The sequence below is a fragment of the Camelus dromedarius genome, chromosome 24 (assembly GCF_036321535.1).
Source record: "Camelus dromedarius isolate mCamDro1 chromosome 24, mCamDro1.pat, whole genome shotgun sequence".
Taxonomy (NCBI): Eukaryota; Metazoa; Chordata; class Mammalia; order Artiodactyla; family Camelidae; genus Camelus; species Camelus dromedarius.
In genome coordinates, this window is record NC_087459.1 from 21877874 (window position 1) to 21900719 (window position 22846).

The 22846-nt window shown below is 43.8% G+C and overlaps 1 protein-coding gene and 1 long non-coding RNA gene across 3 annotated transcripts in view; one reads left to right on the forward strand and one right to left on the reverse strand.

The window, feature by feature from the left end:
• The first annotated feature begins 1022 nt into the window (after nt 1-1022).
• The window catches only part of ITGAM (integrin subunit alpha M), a 28524-nt gene continuing 6700 nt past the window's right edge, over nt 1023-22846 (forward strand). Inside the window, exons 1-16 of the mRNA XM_010980818.3 lie at nt 1023-1152; nt 2774-2879; nt 4956-5059; nt 5270-5340; nt 5480-5597; nt 9665-9795; nt 10238-10383; nt 11079-11232; nt 12258-12408; nt 13622-13695; nt 15004-15133; nt 15405-15547; nt 18207-18347; nt 18440-18649; nt 20905-21035; nt 21129-21292. Coding sequence (XP_010979120.2) covers nt 1125-1152; nt 2774-2879; nt 4956-5059; nt 5270-5340; nt 5480-5597; nt 9665-9795; nt 10238-10383; nt 11079-11232; nt 12258-12408; nt 13622-13695; nt 15004-15133; nt 15405-15547; nt 18207-18347; nt 18440-18649; nt 20905-21035; nt 21129-21292 — 2002 coding nt within the window. The 5' untranslated portion in view covers nt 1023-1124. The remainder of the gene's footprint in view (nt 1153-2773; nt 2880-4955; nt 5060-5269; nt 5341-5479; nt 5598-9664; nt 9796-10237; nt 10384-11078; nt 11233-12257; nt 12409-13621; nt 13696-15003; nt 15134-15404; nt 15548-18206; nt 18348-18439; nt 18650-20904; nt 21036-21128; nt 21293-22846) is intronic.
• LOC135319225 (uncharacterized) overlaps nt 1048-22846 on the reverse strand; it is a 37113-nt gene continuing 15314 nt past the window's right edge. For both annotated transcript variants that reach the window (XR_010377690.1, XR_010377689.1), the window contains 2 exons: nt 15931-16041; nt 1048-1180 (listed from right to left, as the gene is read on the reverse strand). This is a non-coding gene — a long non-coding RNA (uncharacterized LOC135319225). The remainder of the gene's footprint in view (nt 1181-15930; nt 16042-22846) is intronic.

Consider the following 22846-nt stretch of genomic DNA (forward strand, 5'->3'; position numbering starts at 1 on the left):
CATTTTGGCTTTCCTATACACACACATATATATTTTGGTGCTAGAGGTTATTAGTTAATTAATTAATTTTATTTATTATTATTATTATTATTAATTATTATTATTATTATTATTTTAACAGAGGTACTGGGGATTGAACCCAGGACCTCATGCATGCTAAGCATGTACTGTACCACTGAATTGTACCCTCCGCCCCATACACACATATTTTTAAACCAGTAATTTAAAAACAAAATGTACAGAATTTTAATGGACTTTTTACAGAGAGCACACATTTCTTTGCTCTGGTTATTAAGCAAGTAGAACCAGGGGCAAGAGAAAATGTGTTAGAGACTGAAAAATGGTTGGCTTGGGAACGACATTGGCAGACACATACAAGGTATGGTTTGGTGTTCTATATATTTCATGAAAATATACTTCTGTGTCTTTGAAAACAGATTCAGAAATAACTAGACACTACGGAATATAAAGCCGCCTCTGTTATTGGATATTTGGGCTGTTCTAGTTTTTCACTAGTAAAAACAGTGCTGCAGTGAACAAGTCTATACAGACATCTTTGAATGTACTTCTCAGCTATTTCTTAGGATAAATTCTCAGAAGTGAAATTCCTGGGTAAAAGGGTTCGAGACTTTTGTTATGTTAAATAATATTCAAAAACCACTGGATTTCCCTGAACCTGAGTTGTCCTCATTGATGGTTACATGGTACTCCTGTTTCCTTGGGCAGGAGGGAGGGACATTTGGCAAAGAGTGCTTCCAGGGCGTCACGTAGTGTCATCCCCCTCCCTTGCCTGGTCTGTGTTGATGTTTAGAACACATGTTCCGGGAGGCAAGTCCTAAGTCTGTTCCTTGCTTTTCATAATGTTTTGGCCAACTCGAGAAGCAGGTGAGCAAACAAAGACACCTTTGGGATAGTGACTGGGTGGGGAGGCAGCCCAGGCTGTGAGTAGCCAGGGAGGACAGTCCAGCCGGGCCATGTGGTCGCTGAGCCTCCGCCTTCTTCCTTTGAGTCTCTGACAACTTCTGCCTCTTACTTCTTTTTTTTTCTGTCCTTTCTGGCTTTGGTGGCTTTCTTGAAGTGGTTCAGTGGTGCCTGCAGCCTCACCATTCCTTCTCTCTGCAGCGATGGCTCACAGAGTCCTTCTGTTAACAGGTGCGCCAGGAGCTGGGGGGTCTTCTGGCTGAGAAGAAGGTGGGGAGTTTTTGAGTTTGGGAGTGGAAAGAAAAGGTACAGAGTATTTAGAAGTCAGACTGGGGAGAGACAAAGGGGATTTGGGGAAGGTTAAGGGATTCAAGCAGCAGAGTAGACCTGGGATGGCCAGAAAAGCTTGGGTGAGTGAGTCAGTTCATAGACTCTATGAGGGGACTTGGCTGGCCCCTTCACTCTGCAGATGAGGAAACCGAGGCCCAGAGAGGTGATGTGATATGCCCAAGGCTGCACAGTAGGTCTTGGATTCTCTTCTCAGAGAATTTCCTCTTGGCTCCTGCCTCACCCCCTCCTATTTGCCTCCTATTTTCCAAGGACCCAGGTGTAAATGTTTGTTGAATGGCTGATGGTTCAAATTTGTTTCCTTTTTTGTCTGTGTTTTGTGGAGTATGAACCAAAGAAGGGAAAGAAATGCTCGAGCATTGCATAGGAAGGAAATTGCCTGAGTCTTTAGGAACTTCATTGTTGGGCAAATCATTGGGGTGGGAACACAGGTTGCAGTTCAGAGATGGGCTGAACACACCTGTTGATGGAAATAATCAATAAACAATCTATAATAGGAATAGAAAATCTGAGCCAAACTGAGGGCTATAGCCCAGAAGATAGCCTCTCAGATAACTCTGAGGAATTGCTCTGGTGAAGCATGATTTTCAGCATAGTTTTATATCTTGTCAGAGCAAAGAACATCAAACAAGTCAGGGATATGTTCCTTCAAGGTTTAAAAAAAAAATCCAACAGATCAGCACATACACAGCGAGTCAGGATGGCCTTGGCACCTGGGAAGGGTGTCATCATCAAAGGAGGACCAGCATTGGTGTCCCAGCAAGGGAGGCATTTAACCTTTATTTTTAACATGGACATTCTTTACTTGTGGCCAGTGTACCCTTTCCTTTAGCAATGAAAGCAGATGCACAATGCATGTTTGGCTACAAACAGGCTATTTTAGTTAGCATAAAATTCAAGTTAAGTTATGTGTAAGCCAGAATGACTTCCCCATACAATGTGTGAAAACGTTTTCCGTGACTCTCTACTTTGAGCCGTAGCCCAGGAATCAGCAAAATGTGTGTCTGTGGGCAAAAGGCAAGGATTCCACTGTGGGTTTTTGTACAACTTGAGAGTCATAGGTCCCAGATGAACATTTATAATTGATTCTTGACAGGGAACACTAACTTTGAATACCAGTGAAGGGGTATGTTATCTCCCCCGAAGAATCCATTTGTCTCATCAGTAAATTTGTATTACCCCAAAATTGTACTTAATTATTATGCTGTGAATTTCCTTAATGAAAAATTTGTGGAAATGCACTTTCTCTTTTGTTATATAAGTACCTGTGTAATATATTCTATTTGCCTCTTGGCCCACAGAACCTAAAATATTTACTATCTGGTCCTTTATAGAAACTGTGGCCATCTCTGCTCCAGGCTGTCAGAGCTGGACCTGGGAGGCACTCATCTCCTTGCTGGGTTGGGTGAATCCCAGCAGGAAGATGCCTGGGGCAGAAAGGCAAGTTCTTTCTTAACTATCTCCTTATATCCTCCTGACCGCCACCTTCTTGTTCTCCTTTCAGCCTTGGCCTTAAGTCATGGGTTCAACCTGGACACTAAAAACCCAGTGATCTTCCAAAACAATGCAAAGGGCTTCGGGCAGAGTGTGGTCCAGCTTGAAGGATCCCGGTAAGGGCTGCGGGGAGAATCCCATGTCTCACAAGCTTTCTTTCCCAGACTTAACATACCTGAAGAAAAAATTCACAATTTCCTTGATTTTTGTTTTTCTTGATTTGTCAACGTTCTAATTTCAAAAGATACAGAAGAATATGATAGTAAAAAGTTTCCTCTTCATGGTCTCCCCAACTTCTGTCCCCAGCAGAGCCCCTGGTAAATGGTTTCTTGAGTGCTCTTTCACAGAGATTCTGCGCTGCACAGACCTCCGCGTTTTCCTAACCCCCAATCCTGCATGCAGCTTGTAGCACGTTATCCTCAAACTACAGCCTGCTGCCTGTTTTTGTAAATACATTTTATTGACAACCGCCCCACCTAACTTTTCATTTATCATTTATGGCAGCTTTGGAACTACAGCAACAGAATGACTACAGCAGAGGCTGAGACAGAGAATCTACGGCCTGTAAACCGTAAAATATTTACTTTTGCAGAAATAATATTTATGGAAATAATGTTGCCTTTCTAGAAAAAATTTGCTGGCCTCTGCTCTATACTGTCCTTTGCATTTAAAAAAATTTAATACAGCTTGGTGATTTTACCAGATAAATGCATAAAGAGCGTCCTCATTCTTTTTTGTGCTTACATCATATTCTGTTATTTGGAGGTACTGTAATTTACATTTGTATTACATTTAAATCTCTTCTTAATAGACATTAGATTGTTTCCAGACTTTTACTATAAGAACAATGCTGACATTTTGTAAGTGGGCAAGTACATTTGGAAGTAAATTCTTAGAACTAGGATGGCTGGATCCAAGGATATATGTGCATATGTAATTTTAATACAGTTTTCTGGATTACCCCCTGCAGAGGTTGCAACAGTGTACACTCACAGTAGTAACTTATGCAAACATCTACTTCCTCACCCGTTTGCCAGCAGGTTATCAGTGTTATCAAACTTACAATCTTTGTAAACTGAATAGGTGAGAAATGGTATCTCAATTTAATCTTAAATTGTATTTCTTTTTAAAGAGAAATTTCTTCCCTTTTCTGTGAACACTGTTTATCATCTGTTGCCCATTTTTCATTTCTTTCTTTTTTTTTTCCTTATTGTTTTGTGGGAGCTCTGACTATACTGAGGAAAGTAGTCTGGGGTATGAGTCGCTAACCTCCCTCTCCACAGTTTATCTTTTGTCTTTTGACTTGACTTTAGTTGATCACATACAGAAATTTATTTAAAGTGATCGTGTGGTTGAATGTATTCATTTTTAAGTGACCTCTGGATATTATGTCATCTTTAGAGAGGCCCTTCCCCCTCCAAGATTAAAAATTTCCCATTTTTGGATTGTACATGGATTAACTCATTTAATTCTGATAATAACCTTGAAGTGGATACTGTTATTATCCATATTTTAATTAATTAATTAAAAATTGAAGTGTAAGTGATTTACAATGTTAGTTTCAGGTGTACAGCAAAGTGATTCAGTTATATGTATACATACATACATACATGTATATTTTTCAGTTTATTTTCCATTATGGCTCATTACAAAAAAATTGAATATAGTTCCCTCGGCTATACTATTATCCGTATTTTAGAGATGAGAAAATTGAAGCATAATAAGGTAATTAACTGACTTGCCCAGGGTCACACCGAAGTGACAACGGGACTAGATTTTAATCCCAGGCAGCAAAATGCCAAGGCCTGTGTTCCTGTCCACCCTGCAGTACTGCATTCCTGCATGACGCAGGAATGGGGAAGCAATTTCAAGTTAGGCGTGTAGACTGTTTGTCTTCATGGTTTGGCCTTCAGGATTTAGAAATTCTTGAACTTAGTGAAATAATCTCTGGGACCATAAATGCAAATGACTGGATTACAAGAATATTTACAATAAACAATCGATGGTTAAAAAAAAAGTTCCCCTTTTTTCCTTTGTTGAATCTTCCTCCTATTTCTGGGAGCTGGGGAATCCCTGTGAGGGTGGTGCCCCAGCTTTTACTCTGGATGGTGGAACTTCCATGCTCTCCTCCTCTCCTCACAAGTCAGTTTTCTCTTGTCTCTGTGGTGATCTGTTCCCTCATCTCCCCTCAGGCTGGTGGTTGGAGCCCCCCAGGAGATAAAGTCTGCTAACCAAACAGGTGGCCTCTACCAGTGTGACTACAGCATGGGCACGTGTGAGCCCATCCTCCTGCAGGGTGAGTCCCTGCCCTTCGCGGGGACCCAAGGCTAAGGTTCCACCTGTGCACACACCTGGACTTGCCAGGCATTGCCTTTGTCCTGCGGGGGGGGGGGGGGGAGGGATCTGTGGTTGGGGGCCCAGGGGCCCGGCTCCTGGCCTCCTATTCAGCTCTTACACAGCCCCTTGCATCCCTCTGAGGGTGACCATGTATATATCTTTCCCCCAGTCCCTCAACAGGCTGTGAACATGTCCCTAGGCCTGTCTCTGGCATTTGCCACCAAACCTTTCCGGCTGCTGGTGAGTTGTCTTGGGTCATGGCCAAGGGAAGGAGATGGGGGCCCAAGACTGCTAGGCCTGGGGTCTTGGAGGGCGGAGGTGCCAGGGTGAAAGGATAGGAAGCAGTGACAGCCCCTCTCACCCGTTCCCTGACCCCTAGGCTTGTGGCCCCACTGTGCACCAAACTTGCAAGGAGAACACTTATGTGAATGGCATGTGCTTCCTGTTTGGATCCAACCTACTGCAGCAGCCCCGGAGGTTCCCAGAGACCTTCAGAGGTGGGTTGCCTTTAGCAGAGAGTATAGACAAGCAGTGTGAGACCAGAGGGCACAGGCAGGACTGGGCTGGGGGCTCGATTTAGAGGTCTTGGTGCAGAAGGGTGAGGGAACTGAGTTCCAGTGGAGAGAGAGTCAATGGAGAGGTTGGAGTGTTTCTGCACTTTGAGAAAAGTTCTGATGTAGCCACTCATCTTTCTGAGACAATGTCTCAACCATTGCCCTCAAACAATGTCTCAACCATTGTCCTCAACCAATGTCTCAACCATTGTCCTCAATCATTGTCTCAAGTGGGTCTCAACCTGACCATAGCCTTTGAGGCTTTAGCTGGTATGGCTCCCGTCCACCTCTCCAACTTCTCTCCCATCCTTTCTACTTGAGTCATTGTGCTCCAGCCACTCTGGGTGCCTTTCTTCTCCAAGAACCACACTAAGCTGTCTCTGCCTCAGGGCCTTTGCACTTACCATTCCTTTAGCCTGTCAGACTCTTCCCTCAGATCTTAGCTGACAACCCATTATTGTCATCTCAGCTCAAATGTTACCTCTTCAAAGAGGCATTCCCTGAGTGGCTCTTCTAATCATTTCCACCATTGCTCTGTGCCACATTGCCCTACTTTACCATCTTCATATCTATATATCCATATTTTGCTTGTTTTTAATATGTCCTTTCTTCTGGGATGTAGGCTCCATGATAGCAGGGATATTGCTTAGCTGGTTCACTGCTCCATGCTCTTGTATCTATTGCTGCTTAATAAATTGGCCCTGAACCTAATAGACAAAACCAACAAGCATTAGTTATCTTACAGTTTCTATGAATCAGGAATCTGGACATGGCCTATTTGGGTGCTTCTGTCTCATGGTTTCTCATGAGCTTGATGTTAAGTTGTCAAACCAGAGGTGTGGTCTCATCTGAAGGCTTGATTTGGGGGAAGGTCCAGTTCCAAGCTCACTTACAAGGTTGTTGGCCTGAGGGCCTCAGTCCTCCCTGGCTGTTGGCTGAAGTCTTTCCTCACTTGCTTAGCCCATGGGCCCCGCCGTAGAGTAGCTCACAGCATGGCAGCTGGCTTCCTTCAGAGTGAGTGGACAAGGGAGTGAGAGTAAATACCGAAGACAGAAGTCACAGTCTTTTCATAATCGAATCTCAGAAGTAAACAGCTCATTACTCCTGCCATATTTCTTTGAACTGAGCTAAAAAGTCCAGCTCACAATCAAGAGGAAGGGACTGTGCAAGGGTCTTATTACTAGGAGGCAGGAATCTTGGGGACCATCTTGGTGGCTGCTTGCCACACCCTTGTTCCTCAAACATTTATTGATTGAAAAAGAGTGAGTTGATCTTTTCTTCCAGCTGCTTTCTGACAGTGATTTCTTTAACTGCTTGGCCACCTTTTTGCTTATCTCCAAGTTGGTTCTGGAACCAAAGGCAGATATGTCTTTTTTTGGTATATATATTTTTATTAAATTATAGTGTTTACAATGTTGTGTCAATTTCTGGTGTAGATATGTCTTCTTGTAATAGTTTTTTTTTTTAATTTTCTCAAGCTCTACTCCTTTGTCCTTCACTCTCAATGGATAACCTTCCCTCCTTAAGAGAATAAACCAAGGCTGCCTCTCCACTCCTCCCTTCTCCTTGTCCATATTTCCTCAGTGTCATCACTTTTGGCAGTGTCTCAATGGGTAGAGGAAGACCTGTTTCTGTCTTTCCATGAGTAATTCTTCCATCTGGGCTTTTAAGGCTTTCTCATATCACCAACTCCTGAGGCCACCCACGCCTTTAATCACTCATTCTCTGCAGAAGCATAAATTGTGTCCCCCTCCTGTGAATGTAGACATGTTCGTGCTACCCATATCTTAAGAATGATCAACCACCAAAACTGATAGCAATGAAAATAACCTTCCCTCTCTGTTCTCCTCTCCGGCTTCTGCCATCTCTGCTTCCCTTCACCACCAACCTCTTGGAAGAATTCTCTCTCTTTGTCTCCATTGCCCCCAGGCCATGATTCTTTACTCTCTGACCTCTGGCTTCTGCACACCCATCATATAGACCTTGCACTTGCAAATGGCATCTGTGACCCTCTAAATGCCAAATCTCTTTTCTGTCCTCACGTTCAGTGACTTTTCCAATGTGACCTGCAGATCACCTCTTCTTTCCCCAAACAGCTTGACGTCAGACATCTCTCTTCTTCTTCCCTCATCTCACTTCCTCTCTTCTCTTGCCTCTTCCCCTACTGAGGGCTTCTGCAGAGCTTCAGCTCCAAGCTGCCTTCCTCTGCTTTCTCTGCCCACCTAAGGGCACCGAGTTACAGCTTCCGTTCCTGCCCACATGTTCCTCGTGCCTGACCGCATCCCACTCTGTGGCTTCAGCTCCCACTCCCACATTTCCCTCTTCAGTCCTCTCCCTTAGGCATTCCAGACTCATCTTTTTAAAAACATTTTCATTTCTTTAAAAATGGATTATACATGCACTGGGCTCAAAATTCAAAAGGCACTAAAGTATAGACTGTAAAAATCTCTTCCTCTTGGGTCCCCCAGCCTCCTGTTTCCTTCTTGGGAGACAATGGCCACTGTTACCAGTTTCTCATGGATTCTTCTGGGGGTGCTCCATGGATTTGCTGACATATGCACCCGAATACTTCACTTAGGACCATAAATGGCAGTGTGCTGCACACACTGTACTGAGATTCTTTTCACTTAGCACATCTTTGAGATTTTCAGAAAATTTCTAGCTAATCTTCTCTGTTTATTTTCCATATAAATGTTTGAATCTGCCTATCTATTTTTAAAAAATCCAATACTTTTTCTGGGTAATTTTATCCTATTTTTTTCACTGATAATAAAGTCAAGTTGACCTTTTTTTCTTGTAGTATACAGTTTCACTAATTTTAAGATATGCTTATATCTTCCCCCCACAGAAAAAAAGTACAGCTAAAATTTTTTTTAAAAAACTGCCTCCAAAATCTATAAAGTAAATTAGTGGTAGCCTAGGGATGAGGTTGGGGGCCAGTGAAAAAAAAAAAACGAAAAAAAAAAAAGATATGCTTAGATTTGTGTAAACACCAACACGAACAAGATACAAAAGAATTCTTTTACCCCCTAAAAAAATCCTTCATGCTGTCCCTTTCTACACTGGACTCCTGAACAACGGCTCGTATGAACCACATGGGTCCACCTATATACAGATTTTTTTTCCTTACTAAATTCATGCTACAGTACTAGGAGATCTGAAGTTGGTTGAATCCACGGATGCAAAATTGTGGATACAGAACCACGGATATGGAGGCCAGACTGTAAATTTATACCCAGCTTTTCAGCTGCACGGAGGATGGGGGCATCTAACCCTTGCGTTGTTCAAGGGTCAACTGTATTTAGAAAGGATCTAAAGGAACTACAAGGGACAGCCCAGGGACCCAGGATGAACAGCAGCAGAGCTGTTGCCACGCTAGGCTGAGGAGCCAGGGAGAGAAAGAAGTTCCCAGAATCTGGAAGGAGAGTGCGTCATGGGAAGCCGGTGTCATTGAGAGGAGCCCTGATCTGTTAAGGAACACGGTTGGCCCAAAGCAGCCTTGCTGGGCGGGAGCCGAAGGGAGAGTACTCTGATCTCACTCTCATCCCTCCCTCCAGTCTCCTGTTGAGGCTCCCAATTAGGCAAACACAGCTAGAAGCCAGAGGGTGAAGGAGACCTGCTGATGTGGTCCATGTGGGCTGAGCTCCAGAGGGGGGGAAAGTAGAAAGTGGATTTGGGGCTGGGAGCAGAGGAGGGGAGGACATCCAGCATACCTTTATATGTGCTACTCCTTTCTTCCCCTGTAATTTATTTCTCCCTTTGTATTTCTGGCTAATTCTCTCTCATGTTTCACGAGGTAGCTGTGATAAAACCGCTTTCTCTGACAGCCTTGAGCAGAATGAACCCAGTTTCTCCATCCCGCTTTGTCCCATGTTTTTACTTAGCTAGGAGCATGGCTTGCGTCTTGTTTTCCTTTCATTCTCGTTGCTCACCAGAGGGCTGATGTGCAAAAACCGAACCCTGGGTCTCTAGTACTTAATCAATGTCATGTTCTTCTCCCTTTTCCCCAGGGTGCCCTCAGCAGGACAGTGACATCGCCTTTTTGATTGATGGCTCTGGTAGTATCAACCCAAGAGACTTTCAGCGGATGAAGGAGTTTGTCTCAACTGTGATGAGTCAATTTCAAAAGTCCAAAACCTTGGTGAGGGCCAGTGGGTAGGTTAGGGAACAGCCTGTATAAGGCTGGCACATATATGGCAACCAGGCTGCCACATGTTCCCTTCTTGTTGGCAGGTGATGCCACATTGCCAATTGATCATCATTTTCTTTCATGATTTGCTTTCCTGCTCTGTCTGGATGCAGTCTCAGCATTCTTCCAGCCCTCTGTCAAGCAGGCAGACTCACTGATAGGGGTTGGCGTGGGAGATGAAAACCACATGTCATCTCTGGCTGAGTTCTAGTGCTGAGAAGTGGGAGCTGATGGTCAGTCTCTGTCCTGGTGAGGCAGAAGGTCTGGGGGCAGTGTGGAATTTGGAGGAATTTGGAGGCTGGAGTGTTTCAAGATTTATGGAGGGCTTGCCGGGAGCTGTTTAAGGGGGAGGAGGGGCACCTTCTCCAGTGTAATACGAGGTGCCTGTTCCCAGTTCTCTTTGATGCAGTATTCTGAAGACTTCCAGATTCACTTCACCTTCAACGATTTCAAGAGAAACCCTTACCCAGAACTGCTGGTGAGGCCAATAATACAGCTGCTTGGGAGGACACATACTGCCACAGGAATCCTCAAAGTGGTGTAAGCTCCTCCCGCTTTGCTTAGGGTGGAAGGAGGAGGTTTTGTTTTGAGCTGAGCTCTGCAGGATGAGGGGAGCTGTTCAGACAGGGCTGGGGTGGAGGAGAGATGGTGCCTGGCGTGTTCATGAAATGCAAGTTGTGAGGAATGGTGGGAGTAAAGCGGGAAAGTGAGAGGAAGGCTGGAGGGAGGCTAGAAAGATCAGCTGAGGCCAGGTCACCAAGGCAACTGAAAAGCCAGCGGATCCATTGAAGATTTTAAGCAGTGGGGTGACGTCACCACATCTTGTTTTGGAAAGTTCATTCTGTTCTGTGTGTGTGTAGAGGCAAGAGTGGGGACTGGAACAAAAGTGCAGGAAGATGAGCTAAACAGCCATTGTGTCAAATCAGGAGAGGTTTAATGAGGGCACAATTAAGCTTATTAATTTTTTTAAATTTAAAAGGAATAATACCCTGTTCAAAAAAAAACCAAACAACCTACACCAAAGAATCTGAAAGCAATGAGGCCTTCCTCTCTCTCCACGCTCTCCTGTTCTCCTGCTGCCCTTCCAGGTCCTGGCGCAGCTGTGTCTCAGTGGGAGCCCAAGCCCCAAACTAGAGAGGGCCCAGTTGCATCTGTAACTGCTGATGTTCCTTCTCTAGCATCAAGTGCATCTCTGTCTGCTCGAATTTAACTTTTCCCTCTTCTTCCCTGGACAGAAGAGAACTGTTTCACAGCAGCAGAGGAGCCAGAGAGAACGCCCTTAAGATCCTAGTTGTCATCACAGATGGAGAAAAGTTTGGTGATCCTTTGGAGTACAAGGATGTCATCCCTGAAGCAGATAGACGTAGAGTCATTCGCTATGTCATTGGGGTAGGAAATGTGGCTCCCCGGCCTGATGTTTCTGTGGAGGGTTTCTCCTTGGATAGACCCTCCTTTCAGTTTGCAAACATCAGTCGCATCAGAGTGGCACAAGGGCCATCACTGCTAGCGCGTATGCCCCCGTCTCCGTGAACTATTGTCATAACAACCCTATGTAACCAACTATCCCTAAATTCAGTGGTTTACAACAATAAGTGAATCTGTGGGTCAGCTAGGCAGTTTTTCTGGTCCCAGCTGGACTCATGCATCTGTAATCAGCGGCAGGTTGGTTGGCAGCTCCGCTGATCTTGGCTGGGCTCTCTCTCCGTTTCCGAGGGTCACCAGCCACGTCAGTCTGCTGGGCTGGAACAACCTGGGGAACTTGGCTCTTCTGCTTCCTGTGTCTCATCCTCCAGTGGGCTAGCCTGGCCGTGTCCTTGTGGTGAAGGCAGAGGAACAAAAAGAGCAAGTGGAAATACCACAAGCACTTTTTCAAGCCTCTGTTTGTATCGCATGTGATAACACACACAGGCTAAAGCAGTACACGTGACTGAGCTCAGAGACGATGAGCAGGACAGAAAGCCCTGCCAGGAGGAGGAGGGCACAGCACAGCTTTGGGGAAAGGGCTTGGATACAGGGATGGGTAGAGGGTTGGGAACATCAGTGTAATCAAACTACCACTGTATCTTGTATGACATAGATACAGGAATCACCAAGGGGGTCTGGTCTGGCCAGTAGCAAACACCTTCATACGAAGGAAGAGTCTCCCCTCCTTCTGAGAGAGGTCAGTCCCACACCGGGAGGCCTGGCACAGCAAATGGACCAAAGGCTGGATTTCAGCTCCAATTTCTCCCTTGACACAATGTAGAGTGTACAGCCTGCCCTACCATACCTGGCAGCCCTGTCCCGGGGGCTTTCGGGTGCATTCCTTCCTTGGACAAACATCGTTTTGGTTCTTTTCCTGTAGAATTTTCTTGGCTGGAGGAGAGTGGTTCCCCTAGAAAGTGTCTGATTCGGCCTCTGTTTGTTGGTAACAGGTGGGCGATGCCTTTAACAGTAAGAAATCTCGCAAAGAGCTTAATACCATTGCATCCCAGCCGTCTCGTGATCACGTGTTCCAGGTGGATAACTTTGAAGCTCTGAAGACCATTCAGAACCAGCTTCAGGAGAAGATCTTTGCGATTGAGGGTGAGCTAAAGTTTTGTAGTTCCCGGAGCAGTTCCAAAGGCAGCCCCTCACCCCCCAACATATATTCCCCTCTAGAAACTAGAACCTCCTTGCCCTTGTTATCCTGACCCTCGGCTTCAACCCTCTTCTCGCTCCAGTTCCCAGCGACTCTGGTCTCACTTGCTCAATTCCTTTGAAATGGAAGGATCTAGACTTTCATCTCTAATTTTCCAAGTCTTGGCTGTAAGCTGAGGATTGGAGGGTAGGGAAACCAAATCCCACACACTGTTTTCCCCAAATTTGGATGTGTTGGCAACATTTTTCTGTTTGGTTCAATGCTGTATCCCCAGTGCCTAGAATAATGCCTGGTACGTAGAGAGGGCTCAATAAATGCTTGTTGAATAAAAGAATTTAAAAACAGGGGGAAGTTCATATACAGTCTGGATTTGTGGCTTCTCTTGAAAATTTGGAAGATTAGACACCTTGAAGACCACATTCTTTTTTAAAAAATTATTATTTTAAAAAAATTTTTAATTGAAGTACAGTTAATTACAATGTGTCAGTTTCTGGTGTGCAGCACAATGTCCCAGTCATGCAAATACATACATATATTCATTTTCGTATTTTTTCATTAAAGGTTATTACAAGATATTGAACATAGTTCCCTGTGCTATACAGAAGGAACTTAAAAAAATCTATTTTTATATATAATGGCCAATATTTGTAAATCTCAAACTCCCAAATTTATCCCTTCCCATCCCCTTTCCCTGGTAACCATAAGATTTGTTTATTATGTCTGTGAGTCTGTTTCTGTTTTGTAGATGAGTTCATAGTGGAGGACCACATTCTTACCTGGAGAAAATTAGCTGAGCCAAATAGCCACCATCCCTTTAAAAGGGGTATAGACTAGATAGGTAACAAGGATATACTGTCCAGCACAGGGAATTACAGCCATTATACTAGTAAAACCTGTAATGGAGTATAATCTGCAAAAATTACTGAATCACTATGCTGTGCACCTGAAACTAACATAGTATTGTAAATTAACTATACATCAATGAAGAAGAAAAGAAAGAAAAGCATAACAGAGGAAATGTGAAAAAAAAAACAAAAACGTGGGGGCCTATGGCTCCCATCTGAGTCTCCCATAGTCTGGCAGCCATAGTGTTTGAGTTTCTCATTCCTGTTCTAGGCTCTTCTACCTTCTCTAATGTAGAGCATTCTTCCCTCACAGGTACGCAGTCAGGAAGTGCCAGCTCCTTTGAGTATGAGATGTCTCAGGAAGGCTTCAGTGCTGCCATCACCTCTGTAAGTGGTCTTTTGTTTAATTGGTGTTGGGGGGTGCTAGATGAGGGGGAAGAAGAGGTGCAAGGATCTAGGGTCTCTTCTCTGATGGGTACTTGCTGGGAGGCACCTCTTTGATGGACAGTGGTTGCTTCCATGTTTCAGCTATTGTAAATAATGCTGTAATGATCATGGTTGCAAATATTTTTTCAAGTTAGTATTTTCATTTCTTTTGGGCATTTACTTGGAAGTATAATTGCTGGATCTTATAGTAGTTTTATTTTTAACTTTTTGAGAAGCCTCCATATTCTTTTCTGTAGTCGCTGCACCAATTACATTTCTATCAACAGCGTACAAGCTTTCCTTTTTTTTCCACATCCTTGCCAACACTCTTCATTTCTTCTCTTTATGACAGACATTCTAACAGGTATAAGGTGATATCTCATTGTGGTTTTGATTTGCATTCCCTTGATGATTACTGATGTTAAGCACTTTTTTTTTCATGTACTTCTTGGCCTTCTGTATGTCTTCTTTGGAAAAATGTCTCTTCAGATTCTCTGCCAATTTTTTAATCAGGTTAAAAAATTTTTTTTTGAATTGTATAAGTTCTTTTTATATATCAGATATTAACCCCTTATTGGATATGTGATTTGCAAATATTTTCTCCTGCTCTGTAAGTTACCTTTTCATTTTGCTTATGGTTTCCTTTGCTAAACAGAAGCTTTTTAATTTGATGTAGTCCCACTGCTTATTTTGTTTTTTTGGTGTTAAATCAAAAAAAAAAAAAATCATCACCAAGACTGATGTCAAGGAAATTACCACCTATGTTTTCTTCTTAGAGTTTTATGATTTCTGGTCTTATGTTCAAGTTGTTAATCCATTTTGAATTGATTTTTGTCAGTAGTGTAAGATAGTGGTCAAGTTTCATTCTTCTGCCTGTGGCTGTCTAATTTTCCTAACACCATTTATTGAAGAGACTGTCGTTTCCCTGTTACATATTATTCACTCCTTTACTATAAATTAATTTACCATATATGTGTGGGTTTATTTCTGGGCTCTCTATTCTGTTTTATTGATCTATGTGTCTGTTTTAATGCTAATACCATACTGTTTTGATTACTGTAGCTTCTCAATATAGTTTGAAATCAGGAAGTGTGGTACCTCTGGCTTTGTTCTTCTTTCTTAAAATTGCTTTGGTTACTTGGGATCTTTTGTGGTTCCATACACATTTAGGATCGTTTGTTCTACTTCTGCGGGCAATGCCATTGGGGTTTTGTTAGGGAGTGCATGAAAACTCTAGATTGCTTAATTCTGTTCTACCTTCTTTCCTAGAATGGTCTCTTGCTGGGCACTGTGGGGAGCTTTGACTGGGCTGGTGGAGCCTTTCTGTATATATCAAAGGATAAAGTCACCTTCATCAACACAACCAGGGTAGATTCAGACATGAATGATGCTTACTTGGGTAAGTAGAGAGGGCAGGGTTTCTCTAAGAAAGGGTCAGAATATGGCCTAAATCGACTAGTGTAGATGACCTTGGATCTTTTACAAACCCTTAGGATAGGTTTAAAGACAGAAATTTCAAAGCTTCATTTTCATTATGTTAACAAACAGGAATTCAGTGCAGGGTCCTCCCACACATGGGGCTGGCCCATTGCCTCTATTCAAGGGATAGGCCTGCTAGAGCGGGGGAGGGTCTCTGGGGGAAAGCCCTTCTCTTAGTTCACTGTCTTCAGGTTATGCTGCCGACGTCATTTTCCGGAACCGGGTGCAAAGCCTGGTTCTGGGGGCGCCTCGGTATCAGCATACTGGTCTGGTGGTGATGTTCAGACAGGATACTGGTGCCTGGGAGAAAATCGCCGATGTCAAGGGCAGCCAGGTGAGTGCAGAGTGTGTGGGGCATGGGTCCTGGGTCCTGGGTTCTGAGGGCTTCTAGGATGGGCATCACTGGGTGCCAAGTGTGGCAGAGTTATGTCAAGGAGACTTCAGAGGGCTCTGAGCTGGAGAGCTGTGGGGCCAACTTTGCATTTGAGGGCGTTGTGTTCTAATAACAGTAAGTCACAGCACTTGACCTGTACAGAGCTCTCTACAAGTCTACCTGTACACAAAGCTGGTATCTGACTAGTACATAACCAGTATAGCCATATTAGTTATTAAAATATTGAAATAATTCTCTACCTGTCAATAAATAGCTGCTTCCCTGAGACATCCCCACCCCGCATCATGTTTTCTGGCCCCTCCCCCAGTACTCCTTGATCTTACCCATGATCCTGCAGCTGTGAAGTCAGGCGGGGCACCTCAGGGGACCTCTGGGACCCACTCCAGCTAAGCCTCGGTCAGTGCCTGAGCAATCCCATATTTTGAATATCACTCCTGCAAAAGCAGAGTGGTTGCATCTTAAGTAAGGCATCTTCCATGGTGTGTGAAGCAAAAATCTAGTCAGAGTCATCTTTGCAAATTCTTGAAATAGGACTGCATTCATGATATTGTGCCTGTAGTTCTGTGTGTATTCCTTTAATTTTCATCAGTGGTTTTCTTGGGCCTGCAATTAATGCATCATGTGTGAATGAAACCACTTAGCTCTGACACCTGAATTGCTTTGTCAAAATTTTTGGCCCAGAGTCAAGTTCTCCATATGGTCTTTCCATAGGTTTTTAACCAACACATACTGAAGGTTAGTGGTGTCAGTGCCCGCAACATATAAGGGGGTGGGGGCGGAGAATGTGTAAGGGAATTCCAGGAGGTCAAGTATGGATGTGGTGCTACTTTCTCTGTTTTGTGTGTGTGGTCCAGGATCACATGGGGAAGGCTGGCTCCCAAGGTGGTCAGCACTCCCCATCCCCAGATATTATATACGCAAATTACAAACCAGGATGATAAATACTAAAACTGGGGCAGTCTGGGTGTTATGAGAGCAAAGGAGAGGGGCACCCACACAAGGGCATTAGGGAAGGCTTCCTGGAGGAAGTGACTGTTAAAGTAGAAGAGCTAGAAAAGTGAAGAGCAGGGAAAGAAAAGGGTCAGAGGAAGGAGACAGCATGAGACAAAATTCAGAATGTGTGTGTACCGGGGTGGGAGCAGTGTGGGAGAAAACACTGGGAAGAAGTGTAGGGAACAGACTGATCTCAAATCTATCCACTCCCTCCATTTCTGCTGCCATCAGCCTGGTCTAGGCCATAACATCTTTCCTATGGACCGAGCTGTAGCTTCCTTACTAGTCAGTCTCCCTAAATCCCATGCTGCCTCCCTCCTCTAGTCCATAGAGAGAGGGTGAACTTTCTAAATGGGCAACTGTTTACATATCAGTCTTCAGTTTAAGACCCTTTGCTGATTACAGACCAATATCCAATAATGGTTTAAAAATTCTCAACCAAGTATCAGCAAATCAAACCCAGCAATCTATAAAAAGCATAACGGATCATGACCAAGTGTGATTTATCCCAGGAATATGGGCTTGTTCAACAATGTTGCAGAAATGGACAAGCTGATTCTAAAGTTCATATGAAAATGCATGAGACCCAGAATAGCCAAAATAATCTTGAAACAGAAGAATTAAGTTGGAGGATTTACACTTCCCAATTTTGAAACTTACCACAAAGTTTAAGTAATCAAGACAGGTACCAGCATAAGAATAGACCTTTAGATCAATGGAATAGAGCTGAGGGTCCAGAAATAAACCTATGCATCTATGGTCAATTGATTTTCAACAAAGGTACCAGGTTCATTCGATAAGGAAAAAGAATCTTTTCAACAAAGTTGCTGGGTTAACTGTACATCCACATGCAAAAGAATAAATTTGGACTCCTACCTCACAATATACAAAAATTAATTCAAAATAGATCAAAGACTTAAGTGTAAGAACTAAAGCTATAATAAGCTTCTTAAAAGGAATCATAGGTGAATTTTTGTAACCTTGGATTTGGCAACGATTTCTTAGATATGACACCACAAGCACAAACAACTAAAGATAAAATAGATAAATTGGACTTCATTAAATTAAAAACTCCTGAGCATCACAGGACACTATCAAGAAAATGGAAAGAATGGGAGAAACTATTTACAAATCATATATCCAATAAAGGTCTAGTATTTAGAATATGTAAGGAACTCTTACAACTCAACAATAAAAAGATGAATAACCTCATTTAAAAACAGGCAAAGGATTTGAATAGATACTTCTGCAGATAAGACATACAGATGGCCAATAGGCACATGAAAAGATATTTGACATTATTAGTCATTAGAGAAATGCAAATCAAAAACACAATAAGGATATCACTAGAATGGCTATTTAAAGAAAAAAAAGAAAAATAACAAATGTGGGTGAAGATGTGGAAAAATTGGAACCCTGATACATTGCTGGCGGGGATGTAACATGCTCCTCTAGCTGCCAGTATATTCAAACAAGGATTTATCACGAATTGCATAGAGGATCGCATCTCCTCCAAAGGATTTTCTGCGGCTGGCTTGAAAACCACAGGGAGAAAACCGCCACACTCTGCTTCAGAGGTATGTGATCCTGGCCTTATCTCTTTCAGATTGGCTCCTACTTTGGAGCCTCCCTCTGCTCTGTGGATGTAAACAGAGATGGCAGCTCTGACCTGGTCCTCATCGGGGCTCCCCATTACTATGAGCAGACTCGGGGGGGCCAGGTGTCCGTGTGCCCCTTGCCCAAGGGGGTGAGTGGCTGATGGCCCCTTGACTGGGTGGGGTCTGGGTGTAGGTGGAGGGGTTGCCTGGGCTGGGACCTGACACCGGTTTTGTTTGGCAGAGGGCTAAGTGGCAGTGTGGGGCTGTTCTGCGAGGGGAGCAGGGCCACCCCTGGAGCCGCTTTGGGGCAGCCCTGACAGTGATGGGGGATGTGAACGGGGACAAGCTGATGGACGTGGCCATCGGGGCCCCGGGAGAGCAGGAGAACCAGGGTGCTGTCTACCTGTTTCATGGAACCTCAGGACTGAGCATCAGCCCCTCCCACAGCCAGGTGAGGCCCGATCACTGTGCCTGTCACAGCAGCAGCCTCTGTGCTCATCTGTCCCTTTCTAATTCAATGTTTGCACAGCTGCCTGATCAGTGCTCCCAGTAGCCCTTTTCAGAACCTTCAAAAATGACACATACTTCACAGAAAAGATTCATTCTTACTACAACTATAGGAGGTACATGGGGCCATCGTCATTTCCACTTTACAGACGAGAAAATTAAGGTACAGAGGTGACAAATGGTAAGCTGAAAGTGTTAGGATGTAGCCATTCCTTTCCTCTGAATCTCTGTCTTGATAGGATGACTAGTAGTCCTGATTTGCCCAGATCTGTCCCCGTTTCAACACTGAAAGTCCCACAGCTCAGGAAGCCCCTATGGTCGGCCACCCCACCAGGACCTCATGCTTCATGGACTTGTGACTTGTGCAGTCACGCAGAGCCCCTCTCTCAGAAGGGCCCTGTGCTTGGGTTAATGCTCTGCTCCTGCCATCTCGAAATTCTTAATACATTTTGAACAAAGTCCTACATCCTTTTTCCCACTGGGTCCTGCAAATTATGTAGCTGATCCTGACAGTTAGCCATTCAAAATGCTAGTCAGTACAACTGGTTTCCTCCCTAAAGTGGCTCCCTGTTTCCTGCTGGATGACATCTGCTGTCTGGAGGAACCTCCACGATCTGGCTTTCTCCCCACCACAGCCCGCTGAAGCCATCCAGTCTTCTGGCCTCTGGTCTCCGGCTTTGTTCCATGCTCACATTTTTCTTACGTCCTTCCTCTCTCCTGCCAAATTCTTCACCCCAGAGGTTCAGTCCTACCAACACTTATTCTAAGCATCACTGCCTGACGTACTTCTTCTGTCTGTGTCATGGAACCTCTTCCCACAATTGTGTGAATATTGTAATTATGCCTGTTTTCATTGGCACCTGTTGTTTCTCTGTATAATGGGAAAAACTAGAAGGCTCTAGTTTTATTCTATTTTTATTGCAAGAGGTTTACACACTTGTACAAATTTAAACATCTAAAGTAAACAGTGAAAGCCCTTGCTCCCTTCCCTTCCCTGCACCGGAACTCACTCTGAAACAGAAAACAAGGGTAAGGGGAGAGTCCACACACCCACCCACCTCCATCCACAACTACATACCCACACACCCACCCCCACCCAGACACACACCCACCCAGCCCCCCTCACCACCACAGGCTTTGGAAAGAAAAACAGATGCAAAAAGGGTCATACAGTTCTAATGTTCTACTGTTTGCCTTTTTCACTTGCTCTTTTCCTATGATTGTGGCTGGGAATGGTCAGTGTTTGGACAAGCAAACATGCTGTGGGTCTCCCAACTACCATAGCATATAATTTCAAAGCAAAACTTCCCAACAGAATATGATATATTTTTCTAAAAAACAGTTTGTGATATAACGTACGTACAGTAAACATGCAAATCTTAAGTGATGAATTTTCACATCTGTGAACCCGAGGAAGCGCCTCCCAGATTAAGATATAGCATATTTCCAGCGTCCCACGCTTCCCCCGGCTTCTTTTCAGTTGACAAGTGTACATGACCTAGAACTCACCATTTTAAGCATCAAGTGTACACGTCAGTGGCACTAAGTACATGACAAAATCACCATTAAAATTTCTTAACTTACTTGGCTGTTATCCTTTCAGTGTTACTGTTGCACATCAAGTCAAAACTGATCTGAACGGCTCGTTATGAAAAACAGCCATTTCCACACCCTCACTGTGATCTCCTCTTCATTTCCCCTTCTCTCAGGACAGCACTTTGAGCCCTCTCAATGATTCTCCGTACTCCCCCCAAATACGATTATTTTGCTTCTTCTTGACTTTTGTTTCCATATTGACTTCCCACCCTGGAAGGGGGAACTGAGCTCTCTTACAGACCTGTCTTATCACGTATTCACATGCCTTCCATCCCACTTCCCCTTCCTTAAATTTATAGGATATTTTTGGTTAGATTGGCGTTCAGTGTTCTCATGACCCTGACCATGTAAATGAGATTCAGCTGAGTCAAATAGTATACTCTGTCACTTCCTTCTTGTGAAACTTCTTGTTTTCCCTGGAAAACCCAGAAAATTCATGGAAACTTTGGGTATCATCTCAAGGCTGTGATCTAAAAACTGATCCCTGACTCCTTGAGAAGCTGTGGGAGATGAGACTTGAGTGGAGCCCAGTCTCTCCCTGGGTCGCCTTGGGAGACTGAGTTCTTTCCCATCCTTGTCTCCCTTCCTCTTCACTACCCTCAGCGGATCGCAGGCTCTCAGCTCTCCCTCAGACTCCAGCATTTTGGTCAATCACTGAGTGGAGGCCGGGATCTCACAATGGATGGACTGGTGGACCTGGCCGTAGGGGCCCAGGGGCACGTGCTGCTGCTCAGGTGAGAGCCTCTTTCAGAGCACACAAGGTATCTTCTTTTTAAGGAGTGGCTTTGCTGTATGAAGGCCCTGATGGCCCTCTGGTGTTCCCCCAGGTCCCAGCCTGTGCTGAGAGTTGAAGTGACCATGGAGTTCACACCCCGGGAAGTGGCGAGGAGTGTATATGAATGTACTGAAAAGGTGGTGAAAAGCCGGAGTGCTGGGGAGGTCAAGATCTGCCTCCAAGTCCGCAAGAGCACGTGGGACCGGCTAGGAGAAGGTGAGGCTGGGTGGGTGAGGCTCAACAGCTTAAATGACTGGGGACATCGATGGGTGGCCCAGAGTGAAGTTGTCACAGGCTCCAACAACCTTTTTCAAGCTTGGATGGAATGAACAAGTGGTTCCTCTACTGGGTGAGAAGGCCCAGGAAACCCCACCAAAAAAGTGAGCATGTGGCATTCCCTTACTTTCCTGGTTCTCCAGCGAACAAAGGGCCCCACAGTTGTAAACTAATCAGGGTTTTTTTTTTAAACTCATCTAAAGGGGAAGTTGAGTTGATGACCCCAAACACAAATTCACAAAGCATTCAGGTATACATTTTATCACAACTAACGACTTCCTCCCTTGTTTCTATTCTCAAAGAGTGGCACTGTGCTTGGGGTGGAGATGAGTAGTGGTGGTACTAGAGAGAAATGGGGAGGGGGTACAGTTAGCTTTCTAGCAGTAATCTTACTGAGCTGAGGAGACAGCACTCAGAGTTTGGGGCAGGCAGCATGGCTAGAAATTGAGAGCAAAGTCTTGGAGAATAGAGAATTATAGAGAGGGTGCCCCCAGATCTACACAGTAATTCCTCTCAAGTCACTGGCCGACTCTTAAGCCATGCATATCCAGGCCAATGCTCCCAGAAACTCAGTGGACGACAGCAACTGTAGAGCTAAAGAGGTGAACAGAAATTCAGTAGCTTTCCATTGCTAGGGAAGAAGAGATTTGAGAGGGGCTTTGAAAACCACCTTGGTCCTTCTATTGGGACATGCTCCATTGAGGCCAGCAACCAAGAGGAACAATAGACAATAGACCCACAGGTGATTCAGAAATTAAAGTTATCAGGTAGGAATTTTAAAAATAACTACAATGAACATCTTTAAGATGATAAGGGAAATGGAGAACTTCATAAAAAACCTTGAATTCATAAAATAAAGTTAAATGGAAACACTAGCGCTAAAAAATACACTGAATGAAATTGAGAATTCAATAAATAGATTTAACAGCAGATTAGAAGCAAGCAGATACACATCACTATATATAAAATAGATAAACAACAAAGATTTACTGTATAGCACAGGAAGCTATAGTCAGTATCTGTAATAACCTATAGTGGAAAAGAATCTGAAAAAAATTCATGTAACTGAATCACTTTGCTGTATACTTGAAACTAACACAATATGGTAAATCAACTATACTTCAATTAAAAAAAAGAAGAAGCAGTACAGAGAGTTAGTGAGCTGGAAGGTAAATAAATTGAAAGTACCCAGATGAGCACACAGAGAAAAAAGGATGAAAAAAATACAGAAAAAAATTATAAGAGACATATGGGACATGGCAAAAGATGTAACACACATGTAATTGGAATTCCAAAAGGAAGAGAGAGAGAATAAGAAAGAAGCAATAGTTAAAAAAACGGTAGTAAAGAATTTTCTACAATTGGAGAGACATCAAGATACTCTACCAAATCAAAGCAGGATAAATATAAAGGAACTCATAACTTGATACATTATACTGATGCACACAACATTAGACATTGTACCATATCAAGGCACAAACTGGTCAAAGACAA